The sequence below is a fragment of the Lepidochelys olivacea genome (assembly GCF_965140295.1).
Source record: "Lepidochelys olivacea isolate rLepOli2 genome assembly, chromosome: 10".
NCBI classification, from domain to species: domain Eukaryota; kingdom Metazoa; phylum Chordata; order Testudines; family Cheloniidae; genus Lepidochelys; species Lepidochelys olivacea.
In genome coordinates, this window is record NC_140420.1 from 38,009,328 (window position 1) to 38,034,355 (window position 25,028).

The 25,028-nt window shown below is 46.4% G+C and overlaps 1 protein-coding gene across 5 annotated transcripts in view; it reads left to right on the plus strand.

Annotated features, from left to right (window-relative positions):
• The window catches only part of LOC311527256 (UPF0488 protein C8orf33 homolog), a 45,193-nt gene extending 27,356 nt beyond the window's left edge, over positions 1–17,837 (plus strand). For 3 of the 5 annotated variants that reach the window (XM_084641026.1, XM_084641025.1, XM_084641027.1), the window contains exons 6-9: positions 2,164–2,254; positions 2,376–2,522; positions 2,690–4,124; positions 16,114–17,837. In XM_084641026.1, the coding sequence (XP_084497152.1) occupies positions 2,164–2,254; positions 2,376–2,522; positions 2,690–2,904 (453 nt within the window). In that variant the 3' untranslated portion in view covers positions 2,905–4,124; positions 16,114–17,837. The remainder of the gene's footprint in view (positions 1–2,163; positions 2,255–2,375; positions 2,523–2,689; positions 4,125–16,113) is intronic. The other 2 variants (XM_084641029.1, XM_084641028.1) reach the window with 2 other exon arrangements.
• Positions 17,838–25,028: the final 7,191 nt, after the last annotated feature.

Below are 25,028 nucleotides of genomic sequence, written 5' to 3' on the forward strand. Positions count from 1 at the left end.
TGGCTTCTTTAAGCTTCATAACGTGGGAATGGTTTCAAACACCAGCACCCTCATTTCCCATACGAAGTAGCCGTTGGGTTGCCCATTAAAAATGGGTTGGCAATTTAAAAGGAGGGCTGTGGTTTTCAGGTTCACGTGCAGCAGAAACCCAACTAACCCCCCCCCCAGCCCCCTCCCCCACACACACCCAATTCTGTGGGATGATGGCTTCACCCCCTCCCCCCACCGCATGGCTAACAGCAGGGAAGATTTCTGTGCAGCCACAGGCAAACAGCCCAGCAGGAATGGGCACCTCTGAATGTCCCCTTACTAAAACCACGCTGTTTCAACCAGGTGACCATGAATGATATCACTCTCCTGAGGGTAACACAGAGAGATAAAGAATGGATGTTGTTTGAAGGCCAGCAAACACCAGGGCCATATGCTGCCATGCTTTGTTCTGCAATGATTCCCGACTACATGCACTGGCCTGGCATGGTAAAGTGTCCTACCATGGAGGACAGGATAAGGCTGCCCTCCCCAGAAACCTTTTGCAAAGGCTTTGGGAGTACATCCAGGAAAGCTTTATGGAGATGACCCTGGAGGATTTCCGCTCCATCCCCAGACACGTTAACAGATTTTTCCAGTAGCTGTACTGGCCGTGAATGCCAAGGCAAATTAATCATTAAACACGCTTGCTTTTAAACCATGTATAATATTTACAAAGGTGTACTCACTAGAGGTCCCTTCTCCATCTTCAGGGTCTGGGAGCCCACCTTGGGTGGGTTCGGGGGGGTACTGGGTCCAGGGTGATAAACAGATCCTGGCTGTTGGGGAAACCAGTTTCTCCGCTTCCTTGCTGTGAGCTATCTACAACCTCCTCCTCCTCATCATCATCTTCTTCACCCCCAAAACCTGCTTCCAGGTTGCCTCCCACTCCTTGGATGGAGTCAAAGCACAGGGTTGGGGTAGTGGTGGCTGCACCCCCTAGAATGGCATGCAGCTCATCATAGAAGCGGCATGTCTGGGGCTCTGAACTGGAGCAGCCGTTTGCCTCTGGTTTTTTTGGTAGGCTTGCCTGAGCTCCTTAATTTTCACGTGGCACTGCTGCAGGTCCCTGTTATAGCCTCTGTCCTTCATGCCATTGGAGATTTTTTCAAATATTTTGGCATTTCTTCTTTTCGAGCGGAGTTCTGCCAGCACGGATTCGTCTCCCTGTACAGCAATCAGATCCCGTACCTCCCTTTCGGTCCATGCTGGAGCTCTTCGGCGATTCTGGGACTGCATGGTCTCCTGTGATGATGAGCTCTGCATGGTGACCTGTGCAGGTGAGCTCGCCTCGCTGGCCAAACAGGAAATTAAATTCAAAAGTTCGCGGGCCTTTTCCTGTATACCTGGCCAGTGCATCTGAGTTGAGAGCGCTGTCCAGAGCGGTCACAACTGAGCACTCTGGGATAGCTCCCAGAGGCCAATACCGTCGAAATGCATCCACAGTACCCCAAATTTGACCCGGCAAGGCAGATTTCAGCGCTAATCCCCTCGTCGGGGGTGGATTAAAGAAATAGATTTTAAGAGCCCTTTAAGTCGGAAAAAAGGGCTTTGTCGTGTGGGACGGGTGCAAGGTTAAATCGAGATAATGCTGCTAAATTCGACCTAAACTTGTAGTGTAGACCAGGCCTTAGTGTTTGGATAGCTCCTTCTGTTTTCACAGACATTAACTAGCTAACACTTGCACATCCCTGGGAGGGTAGGGCAATAGGAGACAGGCCACTAGATTCTCTTCTGGGTTTTGTAACTCACTCACTGTGCAACCTTGGGAAGGTCACTTCACCTCTCTCTTCCTTAGTTTTCCCCACTGGAAAATGACTTATTTTATGTTTGTATAACTGCTGTCAGACCAAAGGCTCCCATAGTGCTGGACAAACATAGGCAAGCAAACCTTCCACATACAGGTGTTGGGAGGCTTCAGTACTGTTTGTGCAAAGGCTTGAGATCATCAGGTGGAAGGTGCTGGACATAAAGTGGCTTCAGGAATATGAAGTGAAACCAGCTCTGAGGGTGTGAAAACATGAACATTCAACTCCTAAATCTGTAGATCCTTGATTTTCCTTGCTGACTAACAGATGCAGTTTTAGTTTTGGGGCAATTTCATTTCCTCCCCTCTCTGTGTTCTGTTTTATGTAGCAGTCAGTTAAACAGCTGTGGAAGGAAGTGGATTGGTGTGTGGAACAGCTGGAACTTGGCCTGAAGACACAAAAATCCACTCCAAAACAGGGTGAGTAAGCCAGAGAGTGTCTTGTTGGAAGGGAAGGGAGGCAGAAGCAGTGATGCAGGGAAAGAGCAAAGGGAGAGAGTTATATTCTGTGTGCGCATGTCTCTCCTTTCCAATGATTCAGCTGAAGAAGCTCTCTATGCCATCAAGACACTCCGCAGTGACAAGGCTGTGCTGGCAAAGAAGTGTCAGGTCATGCGAGCCATGTTTGGAGATTACAAGAAGAAGATGGAGGAGGAGAGACAGAAACAACTGAAGCTCATGCAGGCAGGTATGAGAGGCAGACCTACATAAGGGTCCAGGATGGGAAACGGTGCCTGAAAAAAGGGAGCAGGAATACTAATCCCTCCATTGTCCATGTAGCCCTAGAGAATGGAATTCTGGTGCATGAGAAGCCTTAATGGTTTTTCTTTCTGTCTTTCTCTTCCACTCTGTAAGCTGCGAAGTCTGCTCAGGTCGTGGAGGTGAGGGAGAATGCCCGCAGAAAGAGCAGCCAGGTCTTCAGGAAGCGTTCAGAGGCGTCCAGGAAAAGCCCAAGTTCTGCAGGATCCCCTTTTCATCCTCCCAGCCATTCTGAGTCACCACAGGTGTCTGGCACAAACTTGTTCATGATCCCAACTTCCCAAGAGGAATTCCGCTTTAACTTTTTTTAGGAAAGTCCGTTGAACATTTATTGTTTTTGTTTCATGGCTGAAAATGTTGCCAAAACCTGTATAATCTTAGGGGGTGAAAGGATGCTGAGCAGGGAAAAAGGATCATGTTGTGGGAAACATGCATAGGTTCATAGTGAAAAGAGACTAAGTGCCTTAGATCAAGTGTATGTAACAGCTCTACCTATAATGCATACAACTCCACAGACTCAGTCTGTGGGCTGGCTCCTTTCCTCATACACACCTTTAGGAGGTGCCTTTGCAAATTATCAGTATGGAATGAGTTGGACTTTGCATTTCTTTTATCTTCATGGCAATTCCATGGGATAATCTTTTTGTAAAGGGGAGATTCTCCCCCCCCTTTTTTTTTAAATAGCACAAACCAGTTATGATGGTTTCACAGGTCCTGGTCGGTACTGGTATCCCCATCCTCTGCAGTGTGCAAAGATTCAGCATCACTCAGAGAGAGAGAGTATGTGAATCACAGGCTACTGGCCATTCAGAGTGTAGTCTGAGAGGAGAATTCTATGATGAAGGTCTACAGATTAACTTAAACCAACAAAGTGGTATAGGGACAGCACCAACTACCACCAGACAAGAAAGGATTTTAGTTTGAGCCGCAGTCCCTTGCTCTCTGGGCCAGTTGGTGGGAGCTCTGTGAAGGAAGCACAGTCAATCTTGGAAAAAGAAGCTTTGCTCTTGAGCAGCCAACTAATGAACAGTAATGACTGACCATACCTAGCTTTCTTTCACCAGAAGGGTGAGTCAGCTCCATGCCAAGCCTTGGGTGGAGGTGAAATAAAGTGGGAGAGCCCAGCAGAGGACTTACTGAAATAAAAATATTTATATGATCAATATCCAATCAGTGAATATTTTTATTTTTTGGACAATTAAATGAGTCTGTTTCCAAAGTCTTGATGATACTTCAGTTAATGTGCCTATGTGTATGCTATGCTGTGTGCATGCAGAGCATCCTCCCTAGTGAGGGAGTTTGAAAATCTGAAGGAACAGGCCATGTTTTAAATAGAGACCTGACATCACTTGTCCCTGAAGAGCTCCGCTTGAATCTTCTTTTCCTCCCTTTTTGTGGCCCAGTAAATCGTCAGAACAAACGGCTGTACAAGCAGATTCTTGAATGTACTGAGAGCAAGAATATTTGCTGGAGAGGACTTCAAAAAACTGTTGCTGAACATAACAAGGAACTTATTTCATCCTTGACTCAGGTATAATAAATTGCCTCCTGGGGTGTGCATATATTTTTAAAAATCTTTAAAATATATATATATTTATGGCTGCACCCCTGAGGAACATCTAGAGCTTGGAAACAAATTTGGTAAGGAGAAGATATATGGTCAGAAAAGGGATAAGTAAAGATGAAGAGAAGGGTGATAGCTTAGCACTTTGAAGGCAATTCTTCTGTTGTATGCGAAGTGCAGCTCTCATGCTGGCTGTATGGAACAGAGTAACAAAGTAGGATTGAAACTCCTTGTGGGTATAAAAAGTTTTTGTATTAAACATGAAAAAGCTATGTCACTCCCAAAGTTCTAGCATTTTGATGCAGTTTACAAAGACACTGCAATAATTTTTTCCATTGCTGTAGAATTATGACAGTCTTTTATCCTCACTAGTTTTGTGGTCTCCATTAGGCAAATTTTGTCTTTTTTGTCTTGCTTCCAAAGAAGCTGGAATTAATATAGCAGTTTACCATAAAATCCTGTTATCTCCAAAGGTGGCAGGGGACATGAAAACTTCTTCCAAAACTTGGGAGAGCTATTCTGTGGGCTTTTACAGGTCTGTGCTTTGGACCTGTATAAAGCTGGTCTATAAAGCCATATTCCCATATTCATTTCCTTGTGCTGCAGCATGGGAAGATCTAGAATGCAGCTGTTCAGTAAAGGGGTACATTACAGTCCCAGGCAACAATACCTTACCTTTGTAAATTGGAAAGTTGACTGATCACAAGAATGGGAATAGGCTGTGTTCAGTTGATGGCTCTTCCACAGACGCACTGTGTCCCTGAGCAAGTCATTCCAACTGTAAAATGGGGATACTGCTTGCCTATTTCAAAGACTTGTTGAAAGTTAGTTAATAAATAATCGCTGTATAAGAAGCGAGCTTACAGCAGTTTTTAACTCCACCGTTGTTGCTTTCTCATGCTTGAAACATCTCTGGACCATTATCAGTTGTTAATGTATCTCTTGACTGTTTTTGGTTGAAACCGCACAAACCAGATGCTGTGGGTTCCACAAAAATGTTGTTTCATAGCAAAGACACAGTGGCTTTTAATTTAAAATTTTGTTATCTATTTGGAATTTGGGGGACTTTCCTTGTCACCGTTTGTAAAAATATGGGGCCTAGATTATGTGACTATCCCTGTAAATTATGAGCATCTCTTGGATACCTTCCACCCTTTGCATTTATATATGATTCTTTGTAGCTTTGCATTGCTGGGCCTTTTGTGGCCACATCTGTAGGCTTGCTTGGGCAGTTGGCTTGGCGTGGTAGGGATCATGGACATCTCACAAAGGAGTTGCTTTTGTACTTGGCTGAGTGTTAATGAAAGTCTTGTAGCACAGGCTGACTAGATAGTCTGGTTTTATAGTGCTGGCCGAGTTACACTGAAAGTAGGCGTTTGTTCTGGTTTTCTTATAACGATCTAACCAGCCTTCTGCTGTAACACCCCAACCATTTCCTTACTGGGGAACTTTCAGCTCGTACTGCCTGTGTTGCTTCCTGGTGTGTAGGCTGCCTCTACAAGTGAATTGTGCAAAATTGAGGTGCTCCAACTCCTAAAGCATTGTTCCAGTGAAATTTAGTCTGCGGATGGGCAGTCACATACTGCAGCATAGCACTGAAGTGTCTGGGCCCTAAGAATTATCATTCAGGTGAGGAAGAGAGTGGGTTGTGGAAGCAAGAAGGCTGGAAGGTCGGGGGAGTGGGGGGTCGGTTGCTTGTCAACCCCTTTTCCTGTGGGAATCAAGTATGGCAATCAGAGTGCGGTGGGTCCCTCCTTATGATACGGCAGTCAGATGGAGGAAAGTTGCATTTTGAAGTCTTTGTGCTCCTCTGATTTGGTGTTAGCAATTTCTAAAAGAAAATTCTGTGGATTATTTTATGATAATTTAATTTTTACTTTTCAAAACTCTTACCAGGCAATAATGATCCAACTGCTCACCAAGCTGGATTGTTTGAAAGAAATGTCATTAATTAATGGAATGGATTCATTTATACTGCTAATTGCTGTTGGACTGCCTAGAGAGTGGATTAACCCGAGCTGTATATTTTTACTTGAGGCAATTGTTTTGAATGAGTGCTGCTAACTCCTCTTATAATGATGCATCTTATAGTTGTGGGAAAGTGAGGGTGTTGAAGAGGGTAGAGAATTAAAATTCAGTAGTACCCACTGATGAATATGCAGTGTGACCCACTGGAGAGAGAGGGTTTCCTGTTAGAGCCCAAAGTGGCATTGTGCAAATTTAAGGCCCTGATTCACCAAAGTACTTTCAGCATGTGAGTGGTCCCTATTCACATAGCTGTCAAGCACATGCTAAAGTGATTTGCCGAATTGGGGACTTTATTTCCTTTGAATAGATCAAAGGGACAGATGATAGACTAGAAAAAGTTGAGGCTGATCTTCATTATAGGCAGAGCTGATAGCACTGCCTGCAGTTAAGATTGTCTGCCACTTTCCATTATAAGATGTGTTTTTGGTTGCTCATAACAAAGCCTACAATTTTGAGCCAGAGATCACAGAAGTCAGGGAATCTGACTTCCAAAGGCTTCCGTAACTTCAGCCCCGGGGGCTGGGAGCTGCAGGGTCCTGTCGCCTCCTCAGCGGCAGGGAGCTCCCGGCCACTGTGGGCAGGAGGGGTACCCTGAAGTTCCCAGCTGCTACAGGTGACATGGGGACCCCTGCAGCTCCTCGGCCACCGTGGCAGCAGGGGGATTCCTGCAGCTCCCCGCCAGCTGCAGCAGGACAGGGGGATCGGCAGGGCAGGTGGACCCCAAGAGCTCCCTGGCCACCCCAGCGGGGCAGAGGGACCCCCAGAGCTCCCTGGCCCCCACCATGGGGGGGGGAGGCAGGGGGATCCCTGCAGCTCCCCGCTACTGTGGAGACAGGGAAACCCTGGAGCTCTGAGCCCCCACAGGTGGTGGGGGCCCCGCAGCTGCCCAGCCCCTTCCCATTTTATCATGGATATTTTTAGTAAAAGTCAGGGACAGGTCACGGGCTTCTGTGAATTTTTCTTTATTGCCCATGACCTGTCCTTGACTTTTACTAAAAATACCCCGACAAAAACTTAGCCTTACTCATAACGTTGCCAAATTTCCAGCTATTTGGGCAGAAATTTTCCATGCCAGCTGTTTGCCTCAGGCTGCAATTTTTTTTTATTTTAATTTAATTTTTTTTAAATTTTAGTTAAAAGTGAGTGGCCATTTCTAAGAATGAGGTTGGGGAAAATACGCCATTTGCTTGTGCTGGAAAAAAGAAAATCTTACATCCATTTCATTGAGACGCTCTAGTGTCCCCATGTTGTGGAGCGGGGACTTGAAATTTCATTGGGAATGGGGCAGGAGCTTGGCCCTTGTATCAGGAACGTGTGTTTTGACATCCCTGTGAATATCTGACTAAATTTGGCCAAGTTATAAACCTTTGATAAATCTCAGTTTGCTCAGACTCAGTGGACACTTGTTAGAGTTTAATAGCTAAATCTGAGGTTTTTCTTTGAGTGCTTGCTCATGTCGATTCCAATATAGGGGTGCATGTGTTGCGTGCACCATCCCCGGAAATTTTTCCTGCTGGTGGTTTCTGTCGGGTCAATTCTGGTACATAGGCACCTGCCAACCTGCTGCCTCCTCAGTTCCTTCTTTCTGACTGTGACAGTTGCTGGAACGCTCTTGTTCTCTTGCGCTGCAAGCAAATACTCATCACCAGTGCCGAACAAAAGGACAAAGAAGTTGGACCGGGGACGATCCTCTTTGGGAAAAGTGACAGACAAAGTGAGACCTGTGCCAGGCTACTCTCACACTGGCGACGACCAGCCTGCACCATTGATTCTGACCCCGGGAAGGGACCCATCGAGTCCAGTGCGCATGGATTCCCCACCTAGGATGAGCCAGAAAGATGACTCAGCCCTGGCCATGCCAACTACGCCAGAGGCATATGAGCCAGCAAAAGGCTTTCAGTCCCTTCCAGCACCTTCTCTGAGACGAGGCCAATCGGAGGTAGGCCTGGTACCGCAGGAATTGTCCCATGGATGCAAGTACCCATCTTGGGCAAGCCTTCAATGATGGTGAAACACTTCCTGGTATCTCACTCATCCTCTAGAGACTCCACTCCTGGCCGATCACAGTCCTGGCACTGCTCGCAATCACAGCACCGATTGGAATCCTGACAACAGTCATGACCCTGGCACCATCCCACATTGAAGCACCAGTCACATTCCTGGACCAAATCTTCATCAAGGCACCGCTCCTCAGTCGTGATACCACCACACGGCACGGGTGGGTAAGGCACCTCCGTGGTCACCCAGAAGTGGGTCCTCAAGCTCAAAGTCGATGGCAAGGTCATATACCTTGCAACGGAGCAGACATCTAGCAAGACCTTGGGCATCCTGTGCCGGTGACCCAGGGGTTGACCCAGCCAACATGGCCACCTGTGCAGTGGCAGAGGCCACTACAGTGGCCAATGTGGACTCCATGGGCAGCACGATCCTACCGAGCCTTCCACATTGATCGGTCCCACTCGGCACCCTGGAAGGCAAGGGCACCTCAACCTTCCCCTTCGAAGAGAGGTTCAGTTCCAGGCGCAGAAGTGGATGAGACCCAGGATACCCCCGTGGGGGAGTGACCAGCAACGAAAGACATGAAGGCCCAGATGACAGTACAAGCCTCCTCCTCATCTTCCCCTGATGAGGCAGTCAATAGCACCCACACAAGATGATTACAAGGCCCATCAGGAGCTCTTGTGTCAGGTGGCTCAAATCCTGAATGTGCCAGGGCTGACTCCTCTATCTCTTCTGCTTGTAGACATACTGGCACACTCGGGTCCAGCCAGAGTGGCCCTACCTTTAAACGAGGTCATTCTCTAGCCCATCAAGGCTTTGCAGGTGGAACGGAAGAAAGGGAAAGCTCAGTGGTTTGGGCATTGGCCTGCGAAACCCAGGGTTGTGAGTTTAATCCTTGAGGGGGCCATTTAGGGATCTGGGGCAAAAATTGGGGCTTGGCCCTGCTTTTTAGGGGGAGGGATAGCTCAGTGGTTTGAGCATTGGCCTGCTAAACCCAGGGTTGTGAGTGCAATCCTTGAGGGGGCCATTTAGGGATCTGGGGCAAAAATTGGGGATTGGTCCTGCTTTGAGCAGGGGGTTGGACTAGATGACCTCCTGAGGTCCCTTCCAACCCTGATATTCTATGAGTACCTTTATACCCATCCCCCATTGTGTTCCCTAGTTGTGGCTGCTGCCAATGAGTGGGGGAGAGAGGGACAACAAGGACCCTCACCTAAGGCAAAGGAGGCCAGGAAACTGGACCTGTTGGGGAGAAAAGTCTGCTCTATGCAGAGCCTCCAACTGAGGAGGCCCTCCTAAGTTGCTTACCATTTTAATTCATGGTCTGCCATGTTAAAGTTCAGGGAACTCTCATAAACAGAGTCCAGATCAGAGTTTGCAGCTTTGGTGGAGGACGGTAAGGCTGTATCCAAGGCATCCCTCCAGGCGGCTTTTGGGCCATGGCCACAGCCGTCATGATGAGGTGGAGCTCTTGGCTCCAGTCCTCTGGACTCCCTCATGAGGTCCAGGAAACAATTTAGGACCTGCTGTTTGAGGGAGCTTCTCTCTTTTCAGACTAGACAGACGCCCGCCTAAATAGTCTGAAGGATTCCAGGGCCACTCTGAAGTCGTTAGGACTTCACATGCTGGCCCCGGTTCGTAAACATTATGAGCCGATTCCACCAGCCTCAACAGCAGAGGCAGGACTTCAGTCAGCAGAGAAACAAGGGCTTTAGGAGGAGACATACACCTTACCCCCCTTCAACATCCATGTCTGCACCTGCAAAACAACCTGCAGGGTCTAAGCAGTCCTTATGAGGGCGCGCCTGAGGACAATGCAGAGACGTGGTGGAAGGGCACGTGAACCTCATACAATCCACTTTCAGGAACGTGGGGCTGCTGATAAACAAGCACAAGTCGACTTTCTCTCCTATACAAAGGAGTTCATAGAAGCAGTTCTTGACTCGAACCAGGCCAGAGCCTCCTTGCCAAAGAACCACTTCCAAGCCTTCAAAGAGATCATAAACGGCCCGAGGTCCTTTTCCCATCACCATGGCACGAAGATGCTTGAGGTTCCTGGGATATATGGCCTCCTATACCTACGTGGTGCAACATGCGCAGCTCAGACTGTGGCCTCTTCAAGCATGGCTGGCATTGATATGTATACCAGGCTGTCACCTGTTGGACAAGGTGGTCACTCTTCCCCGAGCAGTAACGCTCACTCCTCAGTGGTGGCTGGACCAGGACACAGTGAGTGCCAGAGTCCCCTTCACAATGCCTGCCCCTTCAATGATTCTGGTAACTGATGCCTTGGACATGGGATGGGGAGCTCACTCCTCAGGACGCCAGAGGAATTAGACTTACAAATCAATGTCTGGGAGCTAAAAGTGGTGAGCCTAGCCTGTCAGGTGTTCTGTCACAACCTACATGGCAAATGCATGTCAGTCCTCAGATAACCAACCATGATGTTTTATATAAACAAACAAAGGGGGGCTCGCTCCTCTCCCCTGTGCCAGGAAGTGCTGGTTCTATGGGGATACTGCATTGCTCACCCCATTCACCTGGAAGCCTCCTATCTACCAGGTGCTCAGAACGGGGTGGCGGACCACCTGAGCAGATTCTTCACCAATCATCACGAGTGGTCCATCCAACCAGACATCTTGAATGCAGTTTTCCAGAAATGGGGGTCTCCCTAGGTGGAGCTGTTTGCGACCAGGTTCAATAGGAAATGTCCCCAGTTTTGCCTGTACCTAGGAAACAGCCTGAGCTCACTCTCAGGTGCCTTTCTCCTTCCCTGGGGAGGGAGGTTTCTCTACACCTTCCCCCCCCACCCCCCCACTCATCCACAGGGTCTTGCTTAAGGTAAGGAGGGACGAGGTGCACATAATCCTTATAACACCAGCATGGCTGCGCCTGCATTGTTTCACAACCTTGCTGGCCCACTCGATAGACACGCCAGTCAGCCTTCTGGTGCTGCCAGACTTGAACTCCCAGGAGCACAGACATATGCTCCACCCCAACCTCAAGTCCCTACACTTGACAGCCCAGAAGCACCATGGCTGAATGAGGCAGAACAGAGTTTCTCAGCATTGGTGCGTGCTTTTCTTATGGATAGCAGAAAGCCGTCAATTAGAATGGCCTATTTGGCTAAGTGAAAGCGGTTTACGCTGTGGTCACTGTGGAGAAAGATCCTACCTTTGGAGGCCCCACTGCCCGTTGTCCTGGATTACTTGCTCTACTTGAAAAAGGAAGGTCTTGCGGTATCATCCATCAGGATTCACTTTGCTGCAATCTCAGCATTCCACCCAGTGGCGAATGACCGGTCGGTATTTTCAAACCCGATCTGCGCCCAATTCTTGAAGGGATTAGAGTGTTTGTATCTACAAGTGCATCAACGTTTGCCTCCTTGGGACCTCAACCGGGTAGTGTCAAGACTGATGGGACCACCGTTCAAGCCAGTGGCAACATGCCCCTTGCTCTACTTATCCAGGAAGACTGTCTTTCTAGTAGCCATTATTTAGGCCAGAAGAGTCTCAGAAATCCAGGCCCTCCCCTCTGAACCACTGTATATATTTAAGGTCTGACTTTGACCACATCCGTCCTTTCTCCTGAAAGTGGTCTCACATTTTCACAGTAGCCAGGACATTTTTCTTCCAGTCTTCTATCCCAAGCCTCATACTAATAGGCAAGAGCAGGGGCTGCTACACTCTCTGGACGTTAGAGGTCCATTGGCCTTTTACATAGAAAGGACCAAGCCGTTCTGAAAGACAACTCCAGCTTTTCATCGCTATCGCAGACAGGATGAAGGGAACCCTGTCTCAGTACAGAGAATCTCCTCTTGGATCACATCTGCATCCGCATGTGCTATGACCTAGCTAAAGTGTCACCTCCACACTTGACAGCCTTTAATAAAATTTACTTTTTTTAAGGCCAGGATTGGATTTTTGGTGTCCTCCACACTACATAAGATCTCAAGCCTCTTCAGCAGCATTCGTGGCTCAAATCCCAATCCTGGTTATCTGCCGGGTTGCAACCTGGTCTTCCATACACCGATTCACCTCACGCTATGCCATGACTCAACAGTCCAGAAATTATGCAGCTTTTGGCACAGCAGTCCTCTGGTCTGTGTCACAGCGAAACTCTGATCTTATCACCTAACTGATTGCTTGGGAATCAACTACATTGGAATAGACATGAGTAAGCACTCAAAGAAAAAAAGACGGTTACTAACCTTTCCTAACTGTTGTTCTTCAAGATGTGTTGCTCATGTCCATTCCACAACCAACCCATCTGCACCTTTGTTGGAGTTGCTGGCAAGAAGAAACTGAGGAGGCGGCGGGTCGGCAGGTGCCTATATACTACGCCATGAAGGTGCCACTCCAGGAGGCACCAGAGTCGATCCAACAGATACCAATAGGGGAAAAACTTCCAGCAATGGTGCATGCGGCATTGGAATGGACATGACCAACACATCTCAAAGAACAACAGTTTTATGGAAAGGTTAGAAACCATCAATAACAGACCTAAAAGTGTCAATTCTTCAACAACAAAAACTTCAAAAACAGACTCCAACGTGAAACCGCAGAACTGGAATTAATTTGTAGATTGGACACCATCACATTAGGCCTGAATAAAGACTGGGAGTGGTTGGGTCATTACAAAACCTAAACCTAATTTCCCCCTACTGTTACTCAACCTTCTTGTCAACTGTTTTGTAGTGGTAATGAGAGTGGCCCATTTCAAAGTTATTTTTCCTCTCTTGGTATCCTACTGTTAATTGAATTGTCTCGTTAGACTGACCTCACACTTGGTAAGGCAACTCCCATCTTTTCATGTATTTATATCTGCTTCTGTCTTTTCCACTCCATGTATCTGATGAAGTGGGTTCTAGCCCATGAAAGCTTATGCCCAAATAAATTTGTTAGTCTCTAAGGTGCCATGACTCCTCATCTTTTTCTGTTTGCACTAAGTATGCTCCATCCCCACAGAGCGATTGAGCATGTTCCATCCTAGGGCTGCAGGAGCTGAGCAGCACTTTCCTTTCAATTGCTCCTCCTGGTTGCCAAGAGGCTACTGAGGTGCTGGGGGCCAGAACTGAGCAGGGAGATTGTCTGTCTCTCCTGGGCTCTCAGGGTCCACCCTTGCAGGCGCCCTGGCAGCAAGGAGGAGGAGGATACTTTATTGGAATACAGAGGGGTGAGGAATGGCATCTGGGAATGAGGAGGTTGTGGGTAGAGGGGGGAAAGGAGCTGGAGGTGGGTAGAGACTGGCCAGGGACACATAAACTGAAGGGTCTATAACCATTAGAGTACACTCTCCTCCAGAACTTGGAGCTGAATCCAGAAGTCCTCAGTCTCTACATTCCTCTGTTGTCAGCAAATAACTGTGAAATCCATTGGCAAAGTGTGTGTCTAGTGCAGGGGTCTCAAACTCAAATGACCACGAGGGCCACGTGAGGACTAGTACATTGGCCTGAGGGCCACACCACTGACCACCACCCACCCCCGCTGCCCTGGCCCTGCCCCCACTCCACCCCTTCCGTGAGGCCGCACCCCTGCCCCACCTCTTGCCACCCCTTCCCTGCCCCCATTCCAACCCCTTCCCTGAAATCCCCACCCTAACTCCGCCCCCTCCCTGCCCCCAGTGGGTGCAGGAGGGGTGCGGGATGCAGCAGGGGGCTCAGGACAGGGGGTCGGGGTGCAGGAGGGGTGTGGCAGGGGGCTTAGGGCAGGGGGTTCGGCTGCAGGAGGGGTTCAGGGGGCGGGTCTGGCCCGGCACGCACTGGGCGCAGGGCAGGCTCCCTGCCCTGCCCCGCCCTCCCCTGCCCCCATGCCGCTCCGGGAAGCGGCCAGAACCTGGGGGGACACAGGGGTCTGTGTGTTGCCCTGGCCACGCCTCCAGTTACCTCCCCTGAAGCTCCTATTGGCCGCGGTTTCCCGTTCCCGGCCAATGGGAGCTTTGGGGGAGGTACCTGGAGGAGCGGCCAGGGCAACACAGACTCCTGTACCCCCCCAGGTCCCGGCCGCTTCCTGGAGCAGCGCAGGGACAGAGCAGGCAGGGAGCCTGCCCTGCCTCCAGTGCACGCCGGGCTGGAGCCACTCTATGTAAATGCTGGGGAGGCGGGGGTGCCGTGGAGAGCTGGCGGGCCACAGAAAATAACCCCGCAGGCTGCATGTGGCCCACAGGCCACGTGTTTGAAACCCCGGTCTAGTGACTGGTCTACATAGGGTAACAGCCTACTACAGCTACCATTCACTGCATTAATTCAGGTGGTAGAGATCTGTGCTGAAGATATAAAGGGTGAACCCGGGGGGTTGGGTTTGGAGGGGGAATCGATATAGTTTCATGTGATGGCATTTGTTTTTTCAGGGTTTTTTTTTACACTAGTAAATTACATCCAAAACAATTATGTTAAAAGAATATTAAGGTTGGAGTCAAAAGGTTGGAAATGGCAGAACTGAGGTTGCTGGTGCCCTGGGGTGAGCCTCTGTCATCGTGCAGAGTCAGTAATGGATGGGAGAAGGCCAAAATTCTCTTCCGGCTCAGGGTTATTTCACAAAGAAGCAGGGAGTGGGTTGGAAACAAAGAAATTGGAGTTGTTTTTGCTGGTCATTGAGCTGAGGAGTGTTAGATGGCGGAGGCAGCCAACACCTGGGCACAGTCTCTGTCCCTTTTTGGCTTGGCACCCTCATCTGTAATAATATCCCACAGCAAGGGCTCTGAAACACAATCCCATTCCAGTCAGGCCCTGGAAAGAGCAGCACCACCAGTCAAGCTTTCCCTACTCACTGATTGGCCCAGTACTGACAGCTCCTTTTATCAGTTTCCATTTTGGCTGTAATACCCAATGCTAAGAGCCGATTGGCCAACCACCTCCTTCTCCTTCCCCCTGGGATTGGTTGAAGGAGTGAACTGATTGGTCCCTGGGCTGCCCATGTTGTGCATGAAGTAATCAGGTGTGACAGCAGAGCATTCGAGTGCCTAGACATAGAAGAACAGCCAACGGGAGATCTTGGGCTCCCTGCAAAGGTGCAGCTGGAGTTATCTGTGGAGTCCCAGCAACCACTTCCATCATCTGCTTTGACTGCCTCTCCCCAAGGCCAGCAGAGAGAGAAGCCACCTGAAGTCACTCCCACTGAACCTTTATCTAAAGTAACAGTTTGTTTATCATTCACCTTGGTCATTTAATCTTTTTTTTAATAGTGTTAAAGAGGGTGGGGAAAAGTGCATTTAACAATCATTGGGGGAGAAAATATTTTATATCTTCAACTAAAAATGAATCCTGAATTACAATTTTTTTTAAATCAAACAAAAGAAAACCTTGATATTTAATTAAAACAGCAGCCAAGGAAATAATCAATACTCGATTTAAACATAATAAAAGAAAAGACTTAATATTCAGGCTCCAAGGAGGAATTGGACTTGGAGCTACCTAATTTCACATAGAAACTAGCTGTGAAGTTCCTGACCTAGGATTCTTTGGGACTCTCTTCCCCTGAAGATATTCCCCCCCCCCCCCCCCAAGAGACTGCAACTAAAAGTTTCAAGCCAGTAAAAAAAGAAATATTGGTGATTTGGGACTGTAAAGAGCTGGCAGGCATAAGCTTGTAACTTTCCACTGAAGCTGTTTTATTCAAAAGGTAGAAGAAATCATTTTATTTTCCTCTCTTGAAGAAAATATCTGTTTTATTGGCTGTTTACTGCTTATGCTATTTTCTTACTTTGGTATTTTCATCTGAAGAATGCTTTTTAAGCATTTTAATGCATTTGGGTTTTTTTTTTGCTTAAATTTTTTTTTGAACATTTTTCTAGGTAAATTAGAGGGTGGTTTAATTACTGATCCTCCTCATAGTAATAGACCTTTTCCCCCTTGACAGTGAAAACAGTGAGGCTTGTGAATTGAACCCTTGTGTTGGTTGGCAGATCTCTCTCTCTCTCTCTCTCTCAGGTCTGTCTAAGGCACCTATCTTCCTAGTGTCTAAGTGTCGAGATGGAAGAAGTGTGGGTTGTCTACTTGTGCCTGTTCTTGCTTGTCTTGGTGCTTATTTTAAGGAAGCGTGACCCAGATTTGGAGGCCGCAAAGAAAGTTACAGAAACACGAAGCACCCCAGTGCCAACCACCTATTATTCCAGTGGTGCTGGCAAACATCTGGAATACACCGAAGAAGAGATGGAGAAATCCCTGGAGAGGCTAACCAGCATCTTGTTTGAGGTGGACGCTAGAAAAAGGGAAACCCACCATGAGCAGAAAACAGCAAAGGCAGAAGCCTGTCACCATCACAAAGCACCTGATGCAGAGTCTGAAACTAAAGAGCTAATGGGAAAGGGGCCAGGACATTCCCAGCATCTATCTAGCCAGCAGAGGGTTCAGGTAATGGAGCAAGGCCACCCAAGAATTTCAGAGTCAGCACTACATTGAGCTCTTGGTTGATATATTGAGTCTTGTTGAAATATATATGGTGGGTCGGTGGGTGGGGATGTGTATGTATGTAACACACACACACACACACACACACACACGCTTATGCTGTATTTCAACATGATCCAACAGTTCAACCCTAAGCTCCATGTAGTGTGTATGGGCTATAGATATTTCCCACTTGTGTGTATATGAACCTGGTAAATCCACCTTATTTTTGACTGTACTAAGCGTATAAGTAACTAGGATTTTTTTTATTTTAAGAAATAATGGGCCAGATCCTCAGCTAGTACAAATCTGTAAAACTCCTTAGACTTTAATGCATCTGTGTCCATTTAAACCAGCTGAGGATCTGGTCCAATATGTACAGATGCTCTTCTGACACCCACCCTTGCCTGTTGCAAGCATAATACTGAATGATGGACAGTGTTTATATATATATTTGCCCTTATGTGGGGTGATAATTCATATTATTTTGGTGTTGTTCCTAACTCCTAAGAATATGAAAAATGCTGTTGTAGACTTGTAAAATTCAACTTGCCTTGGGCAAGTAATTTTTTTAAGGGTGTAACCCCTTGGGGTTTAGAGAGCATGGCCCTTTTAAATCTTTTCCCTAGTGGGGCGGGGGAGCAGTGAGAGAAAGGAGGGAAACTTGAGGGTGTGGCTGTGGAGCCCAGGGAGAGAAGGGCTGCAGCAGGGAGGCCCTGGACAAAGTGAAGGAGAGAGAACCTGCCTGAAGCCTGGGAAGGACAGGGCAGCTGATCGGGGACACCCCAGGACAGGAGCCAGGAGGAGCACTGTGCCAGGGAGGAATTGCCCAAGAAGGACAGGCCGGAGCTGGACCCATTATCACTGCTGCCAGAGCTGCATGGGGCTGTGAGTACTGGGGCTTGTGACTCTACATTGGGAATGAGGAGGGAGGCTGCTAGTTAGTTAAGTGAGGAGATTGTCGCCCTGTATGGCTTTGCAGAGAGCAGCAGAAGAGGGCACCGGAGGGGTTTGTTGGGGAAAGTTGACTGGCGCCAAAGACAACCAGGAGCACCCAAGACTCAGCACTGGACTGGAACTTTGCTCAGGACTCCTGAACTCTGTGTTCAGACACATTGCTCAGCGTCTGCCCTTTCAGACTGTGCTACCACTGGGTTGTGGGGCCTTGGTTTGGATGCAACCCTGTTCTACTTCTCCCCCTACATTTTCCTCTTGTTGTTTTTTTCCTCTCGTCCCTCTGTAAATAAATATCTCCCTTTGTTATATCCATTGTACTTTTCCTATGGGTGTGTGTGTTCATTCTGGGGGGGTTGGAACAGGTGTCCCTGGGGTGGAAGGAATTTTTCCTGCTGAATTCCTGCGCGCTCTGTCTCTTGGCCAGAGCTACCTGCAGAGCAGAGTCCATCTTGGCCATGAGGGCACTAAAGTTACAAGGGTTGGAGACAAGTTAAATACCTTTATTTTTTTTAATCATTGCTCTCATCACAATAAATCAGATTTTTGTGCTTGGGCTGACAGTTTTGTGGCAGTTTTGCAAAACTTTATTAACTCTCTGCTAGCAGCTGTCTTCCATTGCCAGTACCCCACTAGTGAGATAAGAAATTCTTTGCTCAAGGGAAGATATTCTAAAGGCTGAGTCCCTGATGCCCAGAGGGTCAGACAGGCACTTGATGTCAATATCCCATTTCTTGTCAAAGCAGCAAGAGATGCTCCCAACTTCCCCTGGTATGAGTTACCACTGTATACTGCCTTTTCAGTTAACTAGACTCGGAGCAGCTGACTAAGAAATCCCATTTTAAATTCCCAGTCATCAGCAGCTGACAGAGTGGCTATTTATGGATTAAAATAATCTACCTAAAGGGAGGTAGAGGTGGAGGATATCCATATGTGAGATTATTTCATGCAGCATATGTTGAGAGACCCAATAACTCGGTTAACAACAAACTCCCTGGCATGTATTTTTTTGAAGTGTAGGTGCTGTTAGTTTTATTCTCTCTTCAGTAGGCTGAAAATGGCAAAGATCTGTATTTGAAGTACTGTGGCTCATCCAGTGGAATAATGGCATTCGTTTTTGTTTATAGACCCTGTCACAACCATAAGGTAGCCTAAAATTCCTCCTTACCTGTAAGGGGTTAAGAAGCTCAAATAACCTGGTTGGCACCTGACCAAAGGAACCAATGAGGACAAAAGATACTTTCAAATCTGGGGAGGGGCGGGGGAGGCTTTGTTTTGGGTTCTTTGTTTCTGTGTTCGTTTGCTCTTGGGACTAAGAGGGACCGGACATCAATCCATGTCCTCCAAACCATCCTGAACCAGTCTCTCATATTACAGAAATTGTAAGTACAGCCAGGCAAGGCATATTAGTTTATCTTGGTTTTCTCAACTTGCGAATTTTCCCTTTGCTGGAGGGAGGTTTATCCCTGTTTTGTTGTAACTTTGAAACTAAGGGGGTTCCTCTGTGTTTTGTGCATCTTTTGTTACCATGTAAAGTTATCTTCCAACCTGATTTTACAGAGAGGATTTTTACCTTTTCTTTCTTTTTTTTTTTTTTTAATTCTTCTTTTAAGAACTGATTGATTTATTTTTATTTTTTTTCAGTGTCCAAAGATCCAGGGATTTGGGTCTGTGTTCACTTTGTAACCAATTGGTTAGGCTATTATTCTCAAGCCTCCCCAGAAAGGGGGTGTAAGGGCTTTGATTAATGTACCATTTGGATGCACCAAAAAGTGCAGCTGTAGATGAAGACTTTTGGGTCTTGATCCAGGAGGCTCTGAGACACTTTGATCCTTCCACTGTACTAGCAGTCTGAGGGTGTTTTCACCTTTTAATGTCTTATAATAATTCAAAGTGAATTTAGTGTTGGTGGAAGGAGGTGGTTTGGGACCTCACAGGATTGGAGTCTTCCATTTATTCATTGAGCAGAGACCGTTTGGAAGGTAGCATGCACGCTTACCCCACTACGTGCCGCAACCTTCTGCTGAGCTGGCCACCTCTGGGGCTCAGTCTCCATGGTTCACTCAGCCCTGAAAGTGCCAGCAGTAGCGGCAGTTGAGCTGGTGATTTTTGAGATGTGGGTCATTATCCATTAGGAACTGGACCAAGACCAATTCATTTCACAGGGGTTGCCCAACAGCCTTTATATGGTAATGTTAAGACACCACTGATTTGAAGCAGCACCTTTGAGTGAAAGGTGCTGTATTACATTGCCAGGTACCTATGCCATCTAGTCAGAGGGGAAGCCCACTAGGGAAGGGGTGGCCAACCTGTGGCTCCGGAGCCGTATGCGGCTCTGCAGAGGTTAATATGCGGCTCCTTGGACAGGCACCGACTCCAGGGCTGGAGCTACAGGCGCCAACTTTCCAGTGTGCCAGGGGAGCTCACTGCTCAACCCCTGGCTCTGCCACAGGCCCTGCCCCCACTCCACCCCTTCCCGCCCCCTCCCCTGAGCCTGCCGTGCCCTCGCTGCCCCTGCCCCCAGCCTCTGGCATGCCACGAAACAGCTGATTGGGCGGTGTGAGGAGGGCTGCTGGTGGGTGGGAGGCGCTGGGAGCCGGGAGGAGGGAGCTGATGCGGCGGGCTGCTGATGTATTACTGTGGCTCTTTGGCAGTGTACATTGATAAATTCTCAGGCTCAGGTTGGCCGCCCCTGCACTAGGGGCTTTGCTATTGCTGTTGATTTTATATGGAAGACTCTCAGATGCTATAGTGATGGCAGCAGTATAAAACCTATAGATATTCACCTGAAGTGAAACGTTACATCCATGTTTACTCAGTTTGAAACATACTTTGCTCTAGTTCTGAGCTAGAAACAGCTGAGAGTCTTGAGCTGCCATTTCATCAGAGACAAGGAGCCTCAAGCTGAACTGGGATGCATCTCTTCCCAGCTAGATTTCCATGCTTCCAATGTGGCTGATCATAGAAGTTCCAATGGGAAATCTTGGACCCTCCAGTGGAAGTATTCAGCTAATATATCTGCAGCTGTCCCTTCTCCCATATCGTGCTATGCTGGGTGCCAAGAAATCTAGTAGTTTTCAAGAACAGCTGCTGTTCACTTCTGGTACCTGATAATGAATGATTTTTAAATATGGTCAGTTGCCACAATCATAAAATTGAAGTCTTGTAAAAGTATATGATTGTGTTATTGCAACATCCAGTTAAGCTAATTTAACAAATCTAACAAAATTAAGGGGAGCATTTCATTACTAAAGCATGAGTTTTGTAAGAAGTTTGAAGTGACTGACTATCCCATTTGTAAAATAGTTACTATGGATGCTCTGAAGCCGCTTTTGATGAGTTGGATACAAAATCTAATTTCTGATTATGGATTATCTTTCCTTGGTATTTATGAAACTTGATTGTTACGGTTTCTTATTTCTGCTATTGTTCTATGGGTCAACTGACATTTGGTAACCCAAGTATGTATGTATTTTCCAAATACACTCGTTTTGCTCTGTAAAACTAGACCGATACATTCATAGATACATAGATTTTCAAAGTCTGAGGGGAACATTAGACCAAGTCTGACCTCTTGTATAACACAGGCCATAGAATTTCATCCAGTTACCCCTGTATGGAGCCCAGTAACTTATGTTTGACTAAAGTATATCTTCTACTACTGATCTTGAAAAAGGGGTAATAGTGAGATGGCAAAATTTGCAGATGATACAAAACTACTCAAGATATTTTAAGTCCAAAGCAGACTGTGAAGAGTTGCAAAGGGATCTCACAAAACTGGGTGACTGGGCAACAAAACGGCAGATGAAATTCAGTGTTGATAAATGCAAAGTAATGCACATTGGAAAACATAATCCCAACTATACATATAAAACAATGGGGTCTAAATTAGCTGTTACCACTCTAGGTAGAGATCTGGGAGTCATTGTGGAGATTTCTGTGAAAACATCCACTCAGTGTGCAGCAGCAGTCAAAAAAGCAAATGGGATGTTAGGAGTCATTAAAAAAGGGATAGAGAATAAGACAGAAAATATCATATTGCCTCTATATAAATCCATGGTACGCCCACATCTTGAATACCGCATACAGACCTGGCTGCCCCATCTCAAAAAAGATATATTGGAATTGGAAAAGGTACAGAAAAGGGCAACAAAAATTATTAGGGGTATGGAACAGCTTCCGTATGAGGAAAGATTAATAAAACTGGGACTTTTCAGTTTGGAAAAAAGAGAACTAATGGGGGGTAATACAACAGAGGTCTATAAAATCATGACAGGTGTGGAAAAAGTAAATAAAGAAGTGTTATTTACTCCTTCTCATAACACAAGAACTAGGGGTCACCAAATTAAATAGGCAGCAGGTGTAAAACAAACAAAAGGAAGTATTTCTTCATACAGTGCACAGTCAACCTATGGAACTCTTTGCCAGAGGATGTTGTGAAGGCGAAGACTATAACAGGTATCAAGGAGTAGCCGTGTTAGTCTGTATCCACAAAAACAACAAGGAGTCTGGTGGCACCTTAAAGACTAACAGATTTATTTGGGCATAAGCTTTCATGGGTAAAAAACCCACTTCTTCAGATGCATGGAGTGAAAATTACAGATGCAGGCATTATTATACTGACACATGAAGAGAAGGGAGTTACCTCACAAGTGGAGAACCAGTGTTGAAAGGGCCAATTCAATCAGGGTGGATGTAGTCCATTCCCAATAATTGGTGAGGAGGTGTCAATTCCAGGAGAGGCAAAGTTGCTTTTGTAGTGAGCCAGCCACTCCCAGTCCCTATTCAAACCCAAATTAATGGTGTTAAATTTGCACCTTCTCTTACTCCATCTTCCACCAGGGCTAGTCATCCTGTTATACAGACAAACTCTCAAAGAACTAGAGTTGTTTTTGTAATTCATGGCAGTTACCCAGACCATTGGATAGGTGCCCCTTAAAAAAAAATCAATTTTTCCTTGGGATCTCCAATTGTCTTTACATTGAACTTTACACTTGATTTTTAGATAATTTAATCATTTATTTTGCAAACCATCTCTCTCCTCCCCATACTTGTGGAAGCTGAACAGTCTAGTAACATGAACCACTTGTTACAATTCAAACACACAAAACCACGTGAAGGGATTCAATACTCAAATATAAGGGGCAGGAGGCTTAGGTGGGTGTAGGTCATAAATGTGGGACCAACAGCAGTCATATTATGAAAATGCAATGCAAATAAGGGGAATCCCGCTCCACTGAAGTCTCTTGGAGCAGGGTCAGACTCTCAAGTTGTTTTTTAAAGGTGGAGAGAAATGAACTGAGACAGATGGCACAGAGGATGCCTCTCCCTCCCCCCAGGAAGAGTGGGATCCCCTGCTAATCCCCTCCTTGTTGTTTTTGCTAATCTTAAAGTACTCTGAAGAGAGGTGTCAGGGTGCACATACCCACTAGGGCAAGGCAGAAATAGGAAGTCTTCAGTATAGCCAAGGGCTTTAAAAACCAAGCATGCCAACTTAGTCATTCAGGGGTGACAGGCTAGTGTAGTAACCCAGCTAATGACAACATGGGGGTTGTGTCCAAATCTGCTTGGCTGTAGATTGGGGTAAGGCTGCATGATAGGGCAAATTAAAATTTGGCATAAGCATGTCTTAGCCTGTCTCCTTAGAGTATTTACAGCTAGACCCTGTGCTGTCGATCATTGACTGTAAAATTAAATTATCAGTGGTGTAAATCCATAGTAACTTCCTGGCTGTGTAACTGAGACCAGAATATGGACCTGTATATATATTTATTCTCTTATTCAGACTGGATTCACCTTTGGTCAGATTGTCAGGTAAAGTCACTTCTTTCAGTGGACGTGCCTACAGCCAGTGCTTCTGAACCCAGTAGCTTTTTTCCAGCGTTAGGGTTAGGGCTGTCCTAAACGTGGGTCTCCTTTAGCAGGCCTCAGAAAGCTATACCCAGGAAACTGCTTTTGGTGATGGTGCTAATATAAGTCTAAGTCATATGTGTTTGGCATTTATTACAGCAAGTGGACAACTGAAAGGAAGTATTTATTATACATACTTGATAGTGTTGCTTCTTATGATACAAGAATGGGCCCCTCTCCTTCACTCACCCCAAATTTAAAGAGACTAGTAGGCTTTCTATTAACTGACTTCTGATGACTTCCAATCGCTTTGAATTTTGCAGCAAGGGACTCTAGTGCTTCTATTTTAAGGTGAGGAATCCATCCTGACACACACACCCCACCCCTTTTGCTTGCTGTAAGGCAAGGCCTAGGAGTGGAAGATCCAGTAGGATGATAACATCTTTTGCAGGTTCAGAGCTCATCATAAGTAGAAATAATTTATTACAGGTCCAAAATTTCTCACTCCTGGGACCAGGCCTATAGCTCAGCTGTTGGTGACATTTAAAATACAGCTATATTTGTAATATAGCAGATTAGTCTTTATAAATTTGCAGGATTTAACTTCCATTTGGCTATGAAATCAACATGTAATCTATGAGGCCCTGTAAGAATCCAGTATATCCCAGAAGTTTATAACATCATCCAACAATCAGCAATGCTGATGTTAGCATATCAGCTCTGCAAGCAAGGAGAAGATGGCAACATCAACCACTCTTTTTTAGTTAGGTCTTTCAGTAGTTTGTCCTTTGGGTAAGGCAGGAGGCAGGACTTCTTGCAGTTTTGCCCACTACAGTTCACTATTTAGGAGATGGAGGAGTAATAAAGAGCCCAATCTTAGATTGTAAACTCTCTGGGGCAGGGGCCACCTTTCTGTTCTGTGTTTTTGTACAACGCCTAGCACACTGAGGTCCTGTGCCATGACTGGGGCTGCTAGGCAATACAAATAAATAAGGTCTAAAAAGACACCCCATTTTTGTCACTGTTTTTAGTCATGTTGAACCAACCCGATGATAGTAGATCTAGAATTTTCAGTGGAGGTATAGGGATTGGGAGTGGGTGTGGCTTATTATGTAAATTCGTAAGGATATTTGAATTCTGAAGAAAATAATTATGTTTTGTCCCAAACAAGTTAGTTGTGCTTTTTTAAACTAGATCTGAGCCTGAATCAGAACCACAGATCTGATCATTCCTAAAACTTAGGGAGTGGTTGAAATCAGACCACAGATCTGAAGTTTTGCAAATGGCCCCACCTTTGTTTGTACTGCGTAATTGTGTGACTGTTTTATGCAAACATATTTCAGCTTTGGGTCATTTGCTGCATGTCTTATCACTGCTGTGTGGTTAAAGAAGCATCTTAGCTGTATGGTGTTTCTTCTGCTCCTAGCTGGATGAGTATAGCTGCGGTAAAAGGAGGCGAGTGTGATACGACATGATTCTCTCACGAAGAGAATGGGAGCAGTTGTGGGAGTTAGGAACTAATCATAACTAGGGAAATTTTAGGATAGTTTCAACTTTTTCCTTTACTTGCCACTTGAGTCAGGCATTGACTGAGACATCACTGCTAACAAAAGCAGTTTATGGTAATATAAGTGTGTAATGTGTGCATCCAT